The sequence below is a fragment of the Centropristis striata genome, chromosome 17 (genome assembly GCF_030273125.1).
Source record: "Centropristis striata isolate RG_2023a ecotype Rhode Island chromosome 17, C.striata_1.0, whole genome shotgun sequence".
Taxonomy (NCBI): Eukaryota; Metazoa; Chordata; class Actinopteri; order Perciformes; family Serranidae; genus Centropristis; species Centropristis striata.
The window spans coordinates 9,637,380-9,656,864 of NC_081533.1; the positions used below are offsets into that span (position 1 = coordinate 9,637,380).

General features: G+C 38.1%; 3 protein-coding genes and 1 non-coding gene across 5 annotated transcripts in view; 2 read left to right on the plus strand and 2 right to left on the minus strand.

Annotated features, from left to right (window-relative positions):
* Nucleotides 1-691: 691 nt before the first annotated feature.
* On the minus strand, nt 692-6,615 carry nit1 (nitrilase 1). 2 transcript variants are annotated; one of them, XM_059354916.1, is made up of 6 exons: nt 6,403-6,615; nt 4,948-5,181; nt 4,638-4,741; nt 4,026-4,162; nt 3,226-3,351; nt 692-2,280 (listed from the first exon to the last, which is right to left on the minus strand). In XM_059354916.1, the coding sequence occupies exons 1-6, from the start codon at nt 6,489-6,491 to the stop codon at nt 2,014-2,016; spliced, it is 957 nt and encodes a 318-aa protein (XP_059210899.1). In that variant the 5' UTR covers nt 6,492-6,615; the 3' UTR covers nt 692-2,013. The 2 variants fall into 2 exon arrangements, with proteins under 2 accessions (XP_059210899.1, XP_059210898.1); XM_059354915.1 differs by having other exon boundaries at nt 4,948-5,187; nt 6,403-6,614.
* Nucleotides 6,616-8,749: 2,134 nt separating this feature from the next.
* On the plus strand, nt 8,750-13,828 carry pfdn2 (prefoldin subunit 2). Its single transcript, XM_059354862.1, has 4 exons — nt 8,750-8,862; nt 11,295-11,383; nt 11,578-11,701; nt 12,504-13,828. Exons 1-4 carry the CDS (start codon nt 8,782-8,784, stop codon nt 12,696-12,698), a joined length of 489 nt encoding a protein of 162 aa, XP_059210845.1. The 5' UTR covers nt 8,750-8,781; the 3' UTR covers nt 12,699-13,828.
* Nucleotides 13,829-14,642: 814 nt separating this feature from the next.
* trnas-gcu (transfer RNA serine (anticodon GCU)) lies at nt 14,643-14,724 on the minus strand. Its single transcript has one exon. It is a non-coding gene; the product is annotated as a tRNA-Ser (tRNA).
* Nucleotides 14,725-15,012: 288 nt separating this feature from the next.
* The window catches only part of b4gat1 (beta-1,4-glucuronyltransferase 1), a 6,825-nt gene continuing 2,352 nt past the window's right edge, over nt 15,013-19,485 (plus strand). The window contains exons 1-2 of the mRNA XM_059354859.1: nt 15,013-16,398; nt 19,102-19,485. The exon at nt 19,102-19,485 is cut by the window's right edge and continues 2,352 nt beyond it. Of these exons, the coding sequence (XP_059210842.1) occupies nt 15,295-16,398; nt 19,102-19,293 (1,296 nt within the window). The 5' untranslated portion in view covers nt 15,013-15,294 and the 3' untranslated portion in view covers nt 19,294-19,485. The remainder of the gene's footprint in view (nt 16,399-19,101) is intronic.

Here is a 19,485-nt window from a genome sequence, read left to right on the forward strand (position 1 = left end):
TTTAAAAGTACAATATGTGTCTCTAAAATGTAGTGAAGTATCTCTGTTAACATCTGACCACATTCGGCCTATATTAGGCCTATTACATATGTCATATAACATAAAAAAAAACAATGGCTTTCTATTTCTAACAGACAATTATTACACTTTAAAAAAAAACAGGTATTGAAGTCTTTATTTTTATTATTTTAAGAATAATGAGGAACTTATTCAAAATAATGACTTACTATTGCAAAAATAATGACTTAGAATCTCAAAATAATTAGAAACCTTCTCAAATTAACATAGTATCTGAAAAAATATGAAATAATAGCTCAAATAAATGACTTAGACTTGAGAAAGTGGCTCATTATGTTGAGACACTATTTCATAAATCAGAGATTCTGACTAAACTTAATGAACTAAACATGAACAACAAAAGATGCTCCATCGTCCTCTACTGTTAAAAACAAAACACTTCAGAGGATGGACGCACATGTCTGTTTTATTTACATATAAGGTATGTTCAGAATTAACATTTAATTCATATTTAACCTCAAATACACAGAAATGACTTGAGTCGTTTGGACAGATTAAACATTTTCACTGGTTATCTGATATCACCGTTCATGTAAGTCGTGTTTCCATCAAGCAAAAGGAAGAAAAATGAACTTGTACTGCAAACAGAAGACTAACAAATCAAGTGAAGACGATGTTTTCAGATGTTTTTAATATCTCAGCAGTAACAGTATTCAATTAAATCACAGAAAAGTTACAGAGGAATTTATTCAGTACCACAGGTTAATGCATGTCTGTCATTTAACTACAAAGGGAATGTTTCCTCTTGTTTATTATCTCGTTACGACCCAACAGCGCCACCTACCGACCAGTACAGTTAATGTCAATCACAGGTTCATGAGGTCTGAGCTGATTTTCTTGATTTTGAGTGAGTTTCAATGATTAAAAAATAGATTATCTACTAAAGTAATGACAGAAACTTAAACAAGAAAAGCTGATCAATCAGTTAAATAAAAGATTTTGACGTTTGTGTAGCTGCAATAATTTACATTCTGCATCACAAACAAAATTAGATAAATACTTCTGATCCAACAAACGTAATTAATAATAAAAAAAATCAATTTGTAAAATACCATCACTTGTTTTAAATGTGTTTATTATTAACTTTTAGTTCTTATGGTATTTTTTCATATTTACAAAGCTACATTTTAAAGTTGTTTTATTTTAAATGTAATATTATTTTGAGTCTCATAATGCGTCACAAATAAGGAATGCATGTCTTATCATTTTATATTAATTCATTAATTATTATTATCATTATTACTTTAAGATGTACCCATTTATTTTTATTTTTGTTAGGAATGCATGTCTTTTAATTTTTGATTAATTTAATGAATGTATCACATTTTTATTACACTTTTATGAGAGGGACCGTTTTGGGACCTAAGGGTGTAAAGTTAAGTCGAATAAACTTTCATAGCTCCAAAAATAACAATGCGTAAAAATCAACATTGTTATCAATTATTGACCTGGTCAAGGCTGTAATAACCTCACCCCAAATATTCCACTTTGCACCTTATTTTTGAAAATATTGCATATTTTGTGTTTTTGCCCTTGAAAAATCAGGGTTCTTATGAGAAAAAGGGAATACAAACATAAAAAATGAAAAATAAATTAAAAAAATATAATATCTATGGTTAGGTCAGAAGTTGCTAAAAGGTTTGATGCAGTAAAAGTGAACATTTTTTTTAAATATATATCACTTTTTATGGCACATGTATGGGAGGGCCCAATTTGGGTCCCAAGGAGTCTAAGTGTACGTTCATTTTAAAGAGGCCTCACGGGTTAATTTACAGCTTCATTTAACAAGTTTGTATTCTCATTTTCTCACACAGTAAACTGAAGTTTCTACCATCTTTAATAAACAAGCTGATAATAATAATTCCTCTGTAATCTTCTCATTAATCAGAATCAAATGAAGTGAAGCAGCGGGACAAAAAGAGTTTGATGTTGTCGTCAGGTCGTGTCCAGGCTGTGGTAGAATCTGGTGTCTCTGCGGTGCTGCTGGACCGGCATGTTCCTCCTGGTGCTGCTCAGCTTCTCCAGGTCGATCTCCACCAGCACCACGCCTGGTTTCTCCGCTCCACAGTCCCCCAGCACCTCGCCCCACGGGTCCACCGCCAGGGCGTGGCCGTACGACGAGCGCTTCTCGTGGTGCCGGCCGACCTGTGCCGCCGCCAGGACGAAACACTGAGTCTCCACCGCCCGGGCACGCAGCAACACCTGAGAGTAGAGACATGGAGTTTGTATTGGCTCGGCTTTATAACTCTGTATTATTAGTAGGGGTGTTTCCATTACAGTCGAATACCCGGAATGAGGTGGGTCTCACTCGCCGAAACGCCCCTAATTTGAATATGAGTCGTCCTAGCGGTAGTTTCACCTGACTTTTTTTGCTGATTGGATAGAACTCTAAGCAGGATGTGACGTAGTACTCAACGCCACAACAACACGCGGCAAAGTAGCGAGTAGTCACAAGCGTCAATAGACATAAGCCTCTTTCATAGTGTGGTCCCGCAAATTCCTGCTATATTGCTGGAAAGATCTGCCAGCTTTTCGCCTTAGGGCGCTCATAGTGATCCCGCAAAGGCGTTATTTTCTGCCCTTTCATAGTGCAGTCCGGCGTCGCGGAACGAGGTGCACGGTAGCACAGTGCTAATAGGCTAACAGTTAGCTCTGTAGCAGTACAGTGTGTATGTGCTGCTGCTGCAGGAGGTGTTCACTTAGCGATCTCTGTTTGTTTACAACAAGCAGCGGACACGCACAGTTAGCGATGCCGGTTAATTCACAATCAGCGGTGGACACTTTGTGTACCGTTAGAGATGTTGGTTTGTTTATGATCAGCGGCAACACTGTGCATAATTAGCCATGTTGGTTTGTTTATGATCAGTGGTGGACGTTGTGCACAGTTAGCGATGGCGGCTACAGTTGCGTCTCCCGTGTTTAATCCGTCGCATATGTGACTTCACGGTCGAAACTGTTGCTAAGCGATTACGTGACGATGAAAACCATACGTCACCTCCAGAGTCTTATAAATTCCCCTGGGGCCTTTTTTTGTATTGGAGACACGCCGAGTGAGCAGACATTTGAGAGGGCGTGGCCTGAGACTTTCCCAGCGGCCACTCTTTCCCCTAAAGGAAACACAGCTAGTGTGTTGTCTGTTGGGCCCACCTCCCAGTGAGCAGCTCCTGTGGCGACGGTGAAGGCTGATGGGTACGTCAGAACCTCGGCTCCACACCGCTGCAGGGCCACAGATAACTCAGGGAACCTCAGATCATAGCAGATCCCCAGGCCCACCTGAGGAAACAAGACAAAAAGGGTCAAAGATACAGAACACAAGCAGATGTTCATGTTGAACTGCAGTTGGGAAGCAAAATACAGTCATGGAAAAAAATATTACACTTGTGTTCTTCAGTTTTTTTGTTCATTTTAATGTCTGGTACAACTGAAAGGTACATTTGGTTGGACATATATAATGAAAACAACAAAAAAAGCTGATAAGAGTTTAATTTAAGAGCTGATATCTAGACATTTTCCATGGTTTTCTTGATAATGATTTTGGTTATTACCATGAATATGTTTTTTTTTACCTCTTTCCATGAAATGATTGTGAAAATGTGATTTATTCTTGACAGATAAAGAGTACTATATCTTCTCAAAACTTTATTAATCATTCTCTTCCAAACATATCACAATGAAAATTAAACCATGATTAACAGAGGATTGTGTCTGAAAACAAAATTATTCAGACTTTATAGGCGACCTTGTATATAAACCCTGATCATATCTATCTATCTATCTATCTATCTATCTATCTATCTATCTATCTATCTATCTATCTATCTATCTATCTATCTATCTATCTATCTATCTATCTATCTATCTATCTATCCATCCATCCATCCATCCATCCATCCATCTATCTATCTATACTTAGTGATGATTATTATCTTAAATATATTAAATGAGACCTTGCCGATGGGAGTCTGGACTGGAGGCACGAGGGCGGGTCCAGGGATGGTGAAGGCACTTTCTTTAAGGGAAACGCCTTTTTCTGGCAGTTCCACATCAAACAGATGAGACTTCCTGTAGACTGAGATGATGTCACCTGTTGGTGCAATGACAGAGTGTCAGTACAGTCATGGAAAAAAAATATTGGACTACCCTTGTTTTCTTCAGTTTCTTGTTCATTTAATGCCTGGTACAACTAAAGGCACATTTGTTTGGACAAATATAACGATAACAACAAAAATAGCTGATAAGAGTTTAATTTAGGAGCCGATATCTAGACATTTCCATGGTTTACTTGATAATAACCAAAATCTTTATCAAGAAAACCATGGAAAATGTCTAGGTATCCGCTCTTAAATTAAACTCTTATGAGTTGTTTTTTTTGTTTGTTATCAATATATTTGTCCAAACAAGTGTATCTTTAGTTGTACCAGGCATTAAATGAACAAGAAATGGAAGGAAACAAGGCTGGTCTAATATTTTTTTTCCACGACTGTATGTGCACAACAAAGCATTTATTAAGTCCTCAAATCAGTTTTGATATTGTGTTTGTGTGCAAAACTGTGCTTCACCTTTATCGTTGATTATGATGTGACTGTTGTAGATTCGTCTGTCTGACTCCCAGTCGTGTCCTCGTTCATGAAATCCTCCAAGAGACAGCCACACTTCCAACTTCCTGGAAGAAGGAGAGGTTAAAATACCAAAAGAAATACTAAGCAAGTTTACATAAGACAATAGTGAAGGACTACCAGCCAATCTTGCTTCTTACATATTTACACTCTGTTATAATAAACATATTGAAACCAGGCTGGTTCCATTTCATGGTGAAGAAGCAGGAAACAAACCACTTCTGGCTCTGTATCTAGTTTGTGGTCTTCCTACCTGGCCAGCTGTGTGTACTGTGAGATGGTGTTTCCCGTCAGGCTCTCAGACAGCGACAGCGTCTCCTCTCGGCTCGACCCGATGTAGTCGAAGCCCTCGGGCAGGAACACCATGCTGGCCCCTCGCTCCTTGGCTTCCTCCACCAGCTGTTTACAGGCGGAGAGGTTGGCCTGTTTGTCCGGGGTGGCTGTCACCTGACACACCGCCGCCACCGGGCGAGGACAAGTCGACATCCTGCAACTTAGGGGAGTATTGAAATTTATGTTTTCTTAAAAAGATCGACAAAAGGACACAGTTTATCGTAGAGATAAGTCGAACTTTGAATTTTCCAACAGTGTTTGAACGGATCATAGGCTACAAAAGTTTCCATTAGAAAAAGTAACCAAAACGAAGCTTAAAATTTTGATATTTCTGTCAAAATCACTTCTAAATGTCTCATCTAAAACGTCTCCAAAAATAAAGCGTTTTTAATAACTAGATCCTGTTAAAAACATTAAATTCTGCTCCTCAGAGACACTGTGAATTGATTCTGCTGAGATGAACGGTCATGTGACAAATATTCACTGAAAATCTGTTTACACAGAGCTGAGAGGAGAGGACAGGAAAGGCTGTAAGTAGATGTTATAAAAGTGAATAATACGGAAAAATACTAAAATTACACATCGTATGTCAAATGAAGGCAACTTTCTCTTTCCTTACAGTAAAACTTTAAATTCAATGTTAAAAATCTGTGAAAAGTCAAAGAGTCATAAGTCAAGTTGTCAAAAACTGCAGCCTGTTGACAGAGCACAGAGGAGAGGTTGTAAAATGTAAATACTTCATATTCAATATTATTATTATTTTTCTTTTAATCCAAGAATCGTTTTAACCTTATGGCATCATTCTCCTTGTGATTAACTGCTCTCTGTCAACGCACTTTGTAAGCTGTTGTTTTTAAAATGTCAAAATCTATATCAATAAATGTATTTTATGTCATTATAACTGTGTTATTCTGCACAAAAGACACGTTTGATTTGTTCCCACTTCTAGCCATGATTGTGCTGATTCCATAGAGCTGCAGGACGTATAGATTTAATACATATATCTAATATGTTGCAGTAAAAATACAAGGCCACAGTGTGTAAAATGTAAAAAGAGCAAAACATGGCCTGACTCGGCTTGAGGTTCAGATGGTTAAACATTAACTGCACTAGTTAATTTGTTATATATTAACCATAAAATATTGTAGTTTTTCATAAATACTAATCTTACTAACATACTCAATTTAAATGCAATAGCTAAAATACAAACTCTACACAATCTAGTCCTGCTGTGATTTCCAGCTCAAGCAGTCATGTCAAATTTACTGTACAAAACATTTACACAGCAGAATATAAATGTAGTTCTTCTCATAAGTTCCGTGTTTAGAGGTCTAGCTGTCAGAAAACCTATCCCACTGTAAGAGCAGTAACACACCTGTTCTGCAGGTTGCTCCGCCGCCTCCTGACTGGGAGAGAGCTCAGACACTTGGCAGATGTTTTCAAAATGCACCTGACTGTCAACATTTGGTCCAAATGAGACGAAACAGCGCTCCACCTCCCTGTTTAGTCCATGTTAGTAACACATTAGTTCAGTCAGTCTGCAGCAGGAGGATCAGACAGCTGCTTTCTTCTTCTCAGAGGACACAAACCAGCATTAGGAACACCACCGCCCCCTGCTGAATAGTTTCTGTTTTGTCCGACAACGAACATAAAACAGTGTTGTTAGATTTATTTTTGTATTGATAATTTCAATAATAAAATATTAAATTGAAAAATATTATTAAATTTAAAAATATAATATAATATAATAAATATTAAATTATTATGTTGAACAATCAAGAATCTGTTTTAAAACCTAAGGGGCTGGTAGAGTATTGAATGGTTTGCATGTGTTTTTGTTATTTTGTTTTTTTAAGCTGTTATTACTGTTACTTGCCACTTCCTGCTTGTATTTCTGTACTATATATTTCTTTAAATATATATATATATATATATATGAGATATAAGAAATATAATATATATATAATTTTAAGAAATATATAGCACAGAAATACAAGCAGGAAGTGTCAAGTAACAGTAATGACAGTTTAAAAAAACAAAATAAGAAAACATAATAAGTAAAATTTACAATAAAGATCAATTTGATTCTGAATTTACCTTGTTCTGTTTTTGAATAGATTAAAAATATTCTGTATTATAAATAAATAAATAATACTTACCAAAAGTACTCGTTTTACTGTTGTCCATGTCGAGCTGACTTAAAAATTTAATATACTTTCAGGTGGTTTAATTTATAAATGTGTGTAGTCTTTTTAAATTGATCATGTTTTTTATGCTAAATCTCAACCTGAAAAGTAACCAAAGCCTGCCAACTAAATGTAGTAGAGAAAAAGTACAATATTTGCCTCTATAGTGGGGTAGAAGTATAAAGTTACATAAAATGGTAACAAGTACCTCAAATTTGTAATTAAGAATAGTACTTGAGTAAATGTACTTAGTTATATTCCACCACTGCCCTGAAGCAATACAAAATGAATGACTACAATATAACAATAAACTTTCTCAAAATTACTTGCAAGAATAATGGAAAACTTGCTTAAAAAATAATAATTTCATTTTTATTTTCATTTTAGTTTGTGAAGTCTGAACCACGTCTCTCTCCCTTCGAACCCATTAAATACTAACAATGTTTACTAATCATGAAGGTAGATTTCTTCCAGGAAGTTTGCCTTCTTGATCCGTTGATTCGTCAGTTTTAATCAATACAGGGAAACATCATGTCACCGGGCAATAATCTTCTGATGACCGGCACATCAAGTCCTGACCTGGCCTCTTCTCCAGAACATTCAACAAAACCTCCTGCCTTGTTATGTCTTACAGATATAATTTGGAGCCACTTATTTTTTCAATGTCTAAATGTATTCTAAAGTCTAAAAAATACGAAACATAAAATATATTCTTTGTGATTATAGAATTTTAATCAGTTTAAGCAAATGAAATATATGTCATCAAAGTAATCACAGTTTCTAAACTAACATTAACACACAAACATAATCATTGTATCAAAATCATATTGCCTGATTAATATATAAATGCTTAGAGAGAGAGATAGTACCAAGGCTGACCTTTGATAGTGACCTGCGTCACGCACAGAGACAGACAACAGAGACAGACAACAGGGAGACCCACAAAAAAGAAGCGGAGTCAAGCAATCAAATCATTTAACAAGGTAAAATAATCAAATTATTTTAACACTAATAAAAAAATAATGGCTAAAAACAAATAACCACTTCCACCACTGATTTTGATGCCGATACTGGGGTACTTTTACTGAAGTAAGGTTTGAATGCAAGACTTTTACTTGTAGTGGAGAAATTTCACAGTGTAGTTTTTAATACTTTTATTTAACCCTCCTGTTATGTTTGTTTCTCAGGAACAGCAATAATATTTGTGGGTCAATTTGATCCAGGGCATGCTTAATTATCCAACAGTGTCAGAAACAAAATATTCCAAAAAACGTTGTTAGTGTTTCATGATAAACACGGTTGCTAACCATTTCAATCAATATTTGGTGTAATGGTGTTCAGATCATGGTTCAATGAGGATAATTCATTTATTCTGTTATGTTATAACTATTTCAATGTATATTGGAAAGGCCTACATATAAAATACAATGGCATTACATGACACTGATTTTTGGAAATTTTATTTTACAATTTTTAATTTTTTGGTTAAATTAATTCCCGCTCAGGCACTCGCACGGACCTCCTCTATAGATTCTGCCCGGGGTCCTTCTCAGCAACACCCTTCCAAGATGGCAGCCAACAGTAGCAGCACGGGTAGCAAATCCAGCAGCAGCGCCGGAGGGAAACAGTCCGGTCCGTCCGCCGAACAGGTACCGTCCCCCCCGGCTCGGCCCGCTGCGGCCGGTGCTCTGTCTGCCGGAGCCGCTCGGCCGGGTCCGGTGGAGCTACAGCCGCGGATCTGGCTCCCAGCTAGCCGAGTTAGCTAACGTTAGCTTCCCCACCGCCATCATTCTGCTTTCTCACCACAGAAACGGTTCAACAGATCGAGACAGAAATATTATTTACTGTTATTAAGAGTTTTTTCACCAGTTACAGCTTCTTATAAATATTTAAATTAAGTGTTAAGTAGGTTTAAATTAGCCTGTAATGTGACGGTGTGCTGTGGTGAGCAGGTTTTACCCAATAAAGACAGTCAGCAGCTATTTTTATCACTGAACACCCCCAACTACCCGTTACAAGTAATCAGATTACTTAGTTACTGTGGTACAAAAGGATCGCTTTAAAATGCTACTTCTGTGACAGCAACTATTATCACAAAATATACCGGAACTAACGATTGTTTAAATCGTCACCCTGTTAAAATAATCGTCTAACTCATTTTTTCAAGTTTTGCAGGAAACACAAAAAACTTCACCAAAAGTGTAACATATGAAATTTATTGATCATTTCACTCATAAAGGATGTAACAAAGGATGGCTATTGGCATAGTAATAACACTGTGTGTAAATTATGTAACTTAAGAAAAATAAATGACCTAGGCAATTTTTGAACATGCCTTTGTGACTTAAGCAAGATATGGTAACACTTTATTTTGAAGGTGTCTACATAAGAGTCACATGAGCCTGTCAGAAACATGACATGACAAGTATCATGAGCATTAATGTTACTTCAAAGTGTCATTAATGTTCATGACACACCCCATGTCATGTTTATGACACACTCATGTCACTCTTATGTAGACACCTTAGAGTAAAGTGTTACCAATATTAGTGTCAACAATAAAACAGTGATAAACTAAACTGATAACTAAACAATCTCCCTCTAGCTCTTCTTTGCTGGGTTCTTATCTGATGCCTATGAATGTGGCAAATTGTCAAAGAAGTGATGATCTTAAAGGTGTAAAATCACATGATCTGATCAACTGAGGATGTAGGAGATTTTACCATAGGTGGCCGGCATCATGACGAGATGATTTAGGCAAAAAAACCCAATTTTGACAAAAAAAGACTTGGGCGATTATTTTAACAGTGTGACGATATGTTAACCCTCTGAAACCCCTACAAAATGTTTCAGGGCATTTTTTTGGCCATGTATTTCACTGAAATATATAAAATATATAATTCCAGCTCTATGGAATCAGCACAAGCATGGCTAGAAGTGGGAACAACTCAAACATGTCTTTTGTGCAGAATAACACAGTTGTAATGACTCAAATCGTTAAAAAAAGAAAAAGAAAACGCAAGTTCAATTTGTCTGATATATATATTTTTTAAACATTTGAATAAAATGGAATTTATATATTCAACACTTTTCCAAGTGCCAACAAGTGTGTGTGTCCACATGCTAAAAATATTAAATTATTTGCATTCTTACAGCCTCTCCTGTCCTCTCCTCTCTGCTCTGTGTAAACAACCTGCAGTTTTTGGCAACTTGATTTTTGACTGATCACAAATTTACGCTGCGTTTTGGTCACTTTTTCTAATGTAAACCTAGTAACTGATGAAAAGTTCAAATTTCTATGATGATGCCTGTTCTTTTCTATGATGAACAGTATATTTTTGTTGATCTTTAAAGAAAACATGTTGTATGTGGGGTTCAGAGGGTAAAACTGAATACTTGCATACCTGTTACTAGTGCATTACATTTAAACAACACTTGAGGTAAAGCTAGTTAAATCTACATTATGTACTATAGATTAGAATTATTAAAAAAATGATTATTTGTATGATGGTCATGTGTTCTGATTGTAACATGATAACCTCATAGTCTGCAAAGTAATTGGTGAATATAGCGGTCAAAAGCAATAATATTTGCCTTTTAAAATGAAGTGGATTATATGTATAAAGTAGCATAAAATGTTGATACTCAAGTACCTCAAAATGGTTCGTATACAGTTGTTATTTTCTGTCTCAATCAGTGTTTGTTATCCCTGGAAATAAATAGTCAGGGGAAAGAAAATCTTAATTTAAACAGTACAGCTGCAACTAAATCAGTCTTTACATTTTCAGAAAACAGTTAGTCACTAAATAAATATGTGAAATTTTGACAAATATCTAATACAGTTTACTCAAGTTAATCAGTGTGATCAATAGCCATAATATATATATATATATACATATATATATATATATATATATATATAAATAAAATATCCAAAGAACTTGATTTTCAATAATCAAGATTCACAATAAAAGTGTAAGTTATGAGCTTCTTTAATCACTACAGTGCTGACTAAAACTCAGATTTAAATGCTTGACACAAGTGTGTGTGTTGTTGCTGACGGTGTGTTTTTGTGTGACAGGTGGTGTCGACGTTCCAGAGGATGCGTCAGGAGCAGCGCGGCATGGCCTCTAAATCTGCAGAGCTGGAGATGGAGGTCAACGAGCACAGGTCGGTCACTGCTGCCTCCACCTCTGCAGCCTCCTTCATTCACTCATTTTACATTTAATCAAGAATCAAAATGAGTCCTTGGTTACAAATGCAGCTCACGTTTGAGTTCAGCTGCAGTTACCAGAACAGAAATTTGATCTCCTTAGTCGTCATTTTGTTGTTAATGGCCCTTTTTTTCCCTTTTTTCTCTCCAGCTTAGTAATCGAGACCCTGAAGGAGGTGGACCCTTCGAGGAAATGCTTTCGCCTGGTAGGAGGAGTTTTAGTGGAGAGGACGGTAAAAGAAGTTCTACCTGCCTTGGAAACCAACAAAGAACAGGTGATGGATGAGAACAAGAGAAACAAACGTGCTACAAATGATCTTTAAAATTAGAGCAGATGGTTTAAATATCTATTTCAGTTAGTAGATACTTGCAGAGTCAACGTTTTCAGTTCACTAATGAAAAATTTGAATCATGATTTTATATATTTAATATATTGCACAATAATAAATATTGTTTTTCATTTCTTTCTTCACGTTGGATTGTTCTCTAATTGAGTAATTGTTTCGGTTTATTTTTTTTCCTCTGAATTATTAAAGTTTATTTTACTTCAGTTTTTTAAAATTAAATAAATGCATTTATTTATTTTTTGTTTTCATTCATTATTTTTATATCTGATTTATATTATTTAATATATTTGTTATTTGTATTTATTATATTATACATAAATATTTAAATAAATATATATTTGATTTTTTATTTTTCTAAATTATTATAGTTTAGCTTTATTGTTTTATTTTTTTTAGTTAATGCATTTATTTATTTGTTTTTCCATTTTTATTATTGTTCTTCTTTCACAAGCCTGTGGCTTCTTGACCTTTCCCGACATTTTTTATTATTTTACTAATTTTTAATCAGATTATTATTATTCATTATATTAATATTATTGTATTATTATTTTAATTATTATTTATTTTAATTATTTATTTTATTTATTACATTATTTAAATTAGACATGTATGCAAATAAATAAATAGTTTAATTAATGTAGTTAAAATGCAAAATGAGCCAGAAAATAACTTGGGATCGGATCTAAAGTTTCATTTCGTCTCATTTCTTTTGCTCGTTTTTCCTCCACAGATCTCCAAAATAATCGAGTCCCTCAACACACAGATGCAGACGAAAGGACGGGAGCTCACAGAGTACCGGGAACGCTACAACATCCGGTTGATGGGCGAGGGAGAAGGAGGCGAGGCCCAGGGCCAGTCGGCAGCGTCCTCCAGGGACAGCGAAGGGGGCGGGTCTAAAAGCGGCGCTGGCGTTTTAGTGTCGTAGTGTGTTGTTATTATAGCGGGCGGGCGACCGTAGGGCCTTATGATTTCTGCAGTACTGAAAAATAGAGTTGAAGTCACAAAATCTGGGTTTCAGAATTGAACTTTTCACAGGATAATTTTTGCTAAACAGTGCATCAAACCCTCTACATAGTGTTCTGCTTACATACGTGAATGCTAGTGCGTGAAAAAAAAATAAGGTTGTTTGTCTTACATCTGCCTTTCAATGACCTTTTTTGTTATTTCTCAAATATTGTGGCATAATTAAACAAATTCTGAAGACATGTTTTAGTCTTATTGTTAACCCATTTAAAATAGAATTGGCATAAAAAAAAAAATTTGCCCAGAAAATAGAAGACACAGTCGTGGAAAAAATGATCAGATGTCTTTTTGTTCAGTTTCTTGTTCATTTTAATGCCTGATACAACTAAAGGTACATTTGTTTGGACAAATATAATAAAAATAGCTCATAAGAGTTTAATTTAAGAGTTGATTTCTAGCCATTTTCTATGGTTTTCTTGACAATGATTTTGGTTATTATCAAGAAAACCATGGAAAATGTCTCTGAAATTAAACTGTATTTTTTCCATGGCTGTAAGAGTTCAGGTGGTTATTGAATAAAAACTAGATCAAGTAAACATTCATTTGCATTTTGTAAATTTAGGATTTTGGACTAACAACTTAAAAATGGAGGAACAACTGATTTTATATGGTCCTAAAGTAGGTTGCTGTGCAAAAAGTCACCCTGGCAAAGGCAGGACAGGTCCTGGAAGACAACTTGACAGCATGAGTTTACACTGTAAACATGTCACTATAGATCAAAAGGAACGGGTCGGCTTTATTTTTTGTGAAACATTTTACCTTCAAACGTAAGCCACGCACAGAACAGCTGCTGGTTTTTATTCAGAATGTTAGTAAAGTCTGTGCCACCACCACGACTTTTAACAATAAAGCCCCACAGTTTAAAACCTTGTTAAAAACAATAAAAGTCATATTCTTTCTGAATCAATGTTTTCAACAGAGGAAATGTCGCCTTGGGCCTGATCTGTTCCGTTCTGTCTGCACTGTTCATGTAGTTGTAAGGGCAAAATGTTTTTTTCTTAACGATCACAAATTAAAGAATGTCACAATTGAGCTTTCTGTGTGTGGTGTGTTATTGTAGCTCCAACATGATGTCCAACTGTTTGCTGCACCAAATGATTGTTTCAAGTTCTATAAAATAGTGAAAAATGTCAGTGTTTCCACAAGCCAAAATTGACATCCTCAAATTGTCCCCACAATTAAGAAAAAGATATATTCAGTTTACTGTTATAGAGGATCAAAGAAATCAGAAATGATTTGAATTTAAGAAGCTTGAATCTGAAAATGAAGCCCCCCCCCCAATATGGATATATCTATAAATGGTGAAATACAAGATGTTTGACGTACAAATTAAAAAGCAAAAATGAAAAGTGTATTTGATGAGGATGGGATTCGAACTCACGCATGCAAAGCACAATAGATTAGCCGTCCATTGTCTTAACCACAAGTGAGAAAAAGATAAACCAAGCAAATTAATGTACAGTCTTGTTTCTAATTATGTGAGTAATGCTGATTTGACATTCATTTATCTTTATCTTAACCAGATTTACAGTAAGGTGTTACAGAAAGTGTTACTGACCTCTGTGACGACGGGTCTGGGTTCAGTGTCACCCTCCAACAACACCTGGTCTTCCACAGCACCTGGAGGATCGGGATCACCAGCCCCAAGCTCAGCTGGCAGGCACACTGTGGTATCTTGCTCTCCTTGTCCTCCTCAAGCACCTGTGAGGGAATATCCGGCATCTGCTTTGGGGCAAGTATGTCACCTCTGTTTGTCTAGGTCAATAGATAATAGTAAAATGTGGGATTATCAATAAATGGTGAAATACAAGACTTACAAATAATAAAAAAACTGAAAAGTGTTATTCGACGAGGATGGGATTCGAACCCACGCGTGCAGAGCACAATGGATTAGCAGTCCATCGCCTTAACCACTCGGCCACCTCGTCTTATGAACTCCTCTACGATAGCAGTTACGTTTTTATACATCACATATACCATGCTGATTAATAATTGTTTTGCTGTTGTTTTTTAACACCCTCACTCTCTCATAAACGACCAAAGGAGCAAAAACAGCGCTTTGTTCTCCCTCCCAGCCGTTAGCACCACATATACTAACAGCTAGTCTGTTAGCAGCGCTACGGCAGCAAATTCGGCAGCGCCTTTATTACCGACATTACGGTTATTACGTATCTACATGCGCCGCCGTCGCAGGAGCAGCAGGGCAGAGCAGAAACAACTGTGTCGTTTGATGGAGCTCACATAAACTGGATTAGATACGTCGTTTTATTCGTGCTGCCGAGAACCGTATTAAAATCTGGGGCAGTTATGCCACTTACCGGCAGGACGTGCAAGTATCCGTCGCGTTTCCAGCCTGATCGAGCGCAGTGTTAGTACTGTGATAGCAATGATGGTAATGTTAGCTGGGACGCCTGGACAGAAATAGCCAGCCGTCAAAAGAAACAGCAGCTCGCTCCGGTGTTTGGACCTGCTTTGTGTACACCAGCAGTCTCTCTGGGATGCATCTCTCCAAGAAATGTTCCGTCTTCAAAGTGGTGCTGAGTGCTCTGCTGATTGTGGCGCTCCTGCAGCTCATATATCTCTCCTTCTTATCCAAGTTTCACGGTAAGCAGCAGCGGTACCGGTACTCTGAGCTCTTTGGAGGCTCCGGGGGCAAGAAAAATGGACACCTGGAGAAAAACTCGCGGAAGGAGCGTCTGAGGTACTCCCTGTCCACTGGTGGGATCTTTGACAACAGTGGGCAGTACCGGGTGTACAAGAACTTGATCAAAAGTGATTTCACCACGAATCAGAAGCCAGGAACCGACTCCAGCGTCAATGTCCTGGCTCTGGCCACCCACACAACCATCAACAACCTGCATCACCTGGAGTCTCTGCTGGAAAGGTGGCAGAACCCTCTTTCTGTGGCCATATTCGCGCATGGGCAGGATGTCAAGTTTGCCACAGCTCTGGCCTATGCACTCAGCTTCTTCTGCCCTCAGATCCAGTCTCTGGTGGACTTCCACTTGGTCTGCCTCTCAGGAGAGATGGCCAGCTTCCCTGAGCAGGACCGGGAGCACTTTGCAGGGCTTCAGGACTGTGCCTCGGTGTTCTCCAGACTGGAGACCCACAGCGATAAATACAAGAACTATGCCATCAGTGGGAACGTCTCCTACCCAAACAACCTTCTGCGTAACGTTGCCCGAGGCAGCACAGAGTCCTCCTACATCCTGGTCATTGACATCGACATGATGCCGAGCGCTGACCTGCACCAGCAGTTCCTGGCCATGATCATGAAGCGTGAGCCGATGAGCGATGAGGTGTTCGTGTTGCCCGCCTTTGAGATCCGCCACGCCCGGAAGATGCCCGCCAACAAGGCCGAGTTGGTTCAGCTCTACCAGGTGGGTGAGGTCCGGCCCTTTTATGAAGAGCTGTGTCCTCGCTGTCAAGCCCCCACCAACTACTCCGCATGGGTCAACAGCCACGTGAGAACGACAGGTACCCTGGACGTGGCCTACACACTCACCTGGGCAGACCCCTGGGAGCCTTTCTACATCGGGCCACACACTGTGCCCCTCTATGATGAGAACTTCAAGCAATATGGATTCAATCGTATCAGCCAGGTGTGTACAGTTTCAACATTTATTTAAAGTTCACTCTTGACCCACAGGACCCATCTTTAAATGACCGCCAAAACAAACCATTTATCGCAGAAAGAAACTGTAAAAACAGGCATTATCGTCGTAATTTGAACTTTCCGACAGTCCTTGAATGGATTGTACGTTATGAAAGTTTCCGTTTAAAAAAGTAACAAAAACGAAGCTTAAATTGTGATATTTCTGACAAATCACTTTATTCTATTATATTATGTCTCATTTAAAATGTCGCCAAAAATAAAGTGTTTGTAATAACAAGATTCTGTTAAAAACATTAAATTCTGCTCCTCAGCAACACTGTGAAGCCATGATTGATTCTGCTGAGATGAACGGTCACGTGACAAATATTCACTGAAAATCTTTTTACACAGAGCTGAGAGGAGAGGACAGGAGAGGCTGTAAGTAGAGGTTATGAAAAATTCAATAAGTATAGCATGTGGAGACCAATTTTTCGCCCGATGTTCTTGACATTTGTCTTGTATACATTTTTATTAATTTTATTCCAATTAGAAAATATTATCAGCAAATTCTGAGATTTATGTAATTATAAAATATGTAAAGACAATATTAAATATATATAAAGACATTCTGAGTTGTTCTGCAGGACAGAAACTAAATTACAAGGGGAGTAAAATGTAAAAAGAGCAACAACAAAAAAAGCCCTGAAACGGCTTGTTGAAGTTCAGGTGGTCTCCACCAGGCAACAACCTTAGAGTCTGAGCAGTGAAGCAAATTGGGAAGTGCCTCAAGCCTGCAAACTTTCAAAAGGTCCAACAGGGTGCGACAGTGTCTGTTGCAAAATAACTCCGGCCCTATCTATCTCAATACAAAATGAGATGACTTCTCACTTGATTTATTACCTCAGAAAGAAATTTTCATGGCAAAATGATGGTCTCAATGGCTCTCAATGGGTCTTCAAGTCTTCTTCAATAGAATACAATGTTAACTGTGTAAATAATGGTCCAATTCAGAAGAGAATAGATGATAACTAAGGGTATGATTTTGGGTGTGGCTACCTTGTGTTTGATCATAGACTGTATATAAATAATGGATGTAGTCACCGTGACGTCACCCATTGGTTTGTGGCCCGTTGGAAGCCTCGAGTTCAGCGCTACAATCGTCGCCATCTTGCGTCGCCATCTTGTTTCCGATACGCGGAGCAGACCGTATCTGGACTGTGGCGGAGCGCGAGGGATCTGATCACTGACTACAGCCTCTCTACACCGGCAACCCGACTGAGAGAAGCCGCTGCTAATTCATGTTAGCATTAATTGGAGCATTAACTGGGATGTTAGTTTTGGCTAGCAAAAAAACAAAAACAAAATGTATCTTTCTTACCTCAGAAAACTGAGCAGCGACTCCTTGGAGTGTCTGTTAGTCCAACCAAACACTGAACAAGACATTTTACTGAACAAAACGTTCAAATAAACTGTCATTAAGTAAAAATACAGTGAAAGGGTCAAAGTTATGAGACCAAATCGGTAAACGTCCTCTTTTCTATCTATATAACGTTATATATAACTTTTTCGACACGTTTCCATAGATACGCATTGCTCTGCTCCTCTCCTGGTGATGGCTCACCTCAGTGTCAGTGACCTGTCAATCAAAACTAGAAACGCCCCAAATCATACGATTCTTTATCTTCTATTTTCTTCTAAATGGGGCCATTATTAGAACTATTGACATCAAATTGTCTTGAAGAAGATTTTTTACTAGCGATTGAGACCATAATGTTGTCCCTGAAAAAATTTTCTGAGGTAATAAATCAAGTGAGAAGTTTTCAAATTTAGCACTGAAATGAATGGGCAGATTTCTTTTGCAGCCAAACTTAGCACCCCCTACTGGAATTTTCGGTGAATTGCAGGCTTTATGCACTTCCTGGTGGCCTCCATGCTCAGGCACGAAGATCGACACCTGTGTTTGACAAGTGGCTAACATGGTCTTTGGTTCTCAGGCAGATTAACGCCTCGCTCCTCCTCAGTCCAAATATGGGCTCTTCCCTTTTAAAAGAACAAAGACGCCAAACTCAATGCTTCAAACATGTAGTCCACAAACCAATGGGTGAAGTCAGAGTTTAGGATGGCACGTTCCCACTTTTTCAGGTCTGATACGTCAACATTAAGTATCCACCGATACCAATACGTCTTTTTCCCGAATCCACTTTGCTAAAACTGTCCAACTATGAAACAATACCTCAATATAACACTAACTGTTCACCTGATACATGCTGCTCACCTCTCTCTACAGCAGGTCGCCCAAAGTTTAGTGAATCTTCGTGCATATAGTTTAGGCTTATAGGTCTGATCGGATTACATGTGTTTTCTTCTAATATCCAATCCAGTCATTTTGGCCCGATACCGATAATACCGGTGACTTCGTCCACTATTTATATCCAGTCTACGGTCTCTACACCCACATCTTTCTAACACCCATGATGCAAGCTGTCCTTATTATACCCTCACATGTCCTTGACCTGCTACCGATGTTCCTGCTGCCATATTTCTTAAACATATTTCCTCTCTTCCTCCTCCTTCCCCTCTGTCCTTCTCGCTGTCACCTTTCTTCCCACCTCCTCTGCGCTCGGTGCAATCTGTCTCGTCTCATCACTTCCCACTTTGCACGTCTGCCTTCTCATCCACCCGTCTCGTCTTTTTCTGCCCCCCCCACCAGGCCTGTGAGCTCCATGTGGCCGGATACAGGTTCTCGGTGCTGAGCTCAGCCTTTGTGGTGCACCGGGGCTTCAAGATCCAGGGGGAGTTCCACGCCAAGAAGGACGAGGAGAACAAACGCAACCGGGTTCTGTTTCGCAGCTTCAAAGAGGGCTTGAAAACCAAATACCCATCCTCCAACCGACGGTGCTGAAGCGAGATGAGCACTATACATACTGCCTTTATCTCATGAAATCAGTCTTCTGCTGAATGACGGAAGCACATTCTTTATTTTAACCAGATTCAGAGGCTCTTCCTACTCGCAATGTCCCAGTTTTCTTTCCATTTCTTGTAATGGCAGCCCAGTAGTAGCCCAGAGTTTGACCTAATCCAACTCTGTTTTACT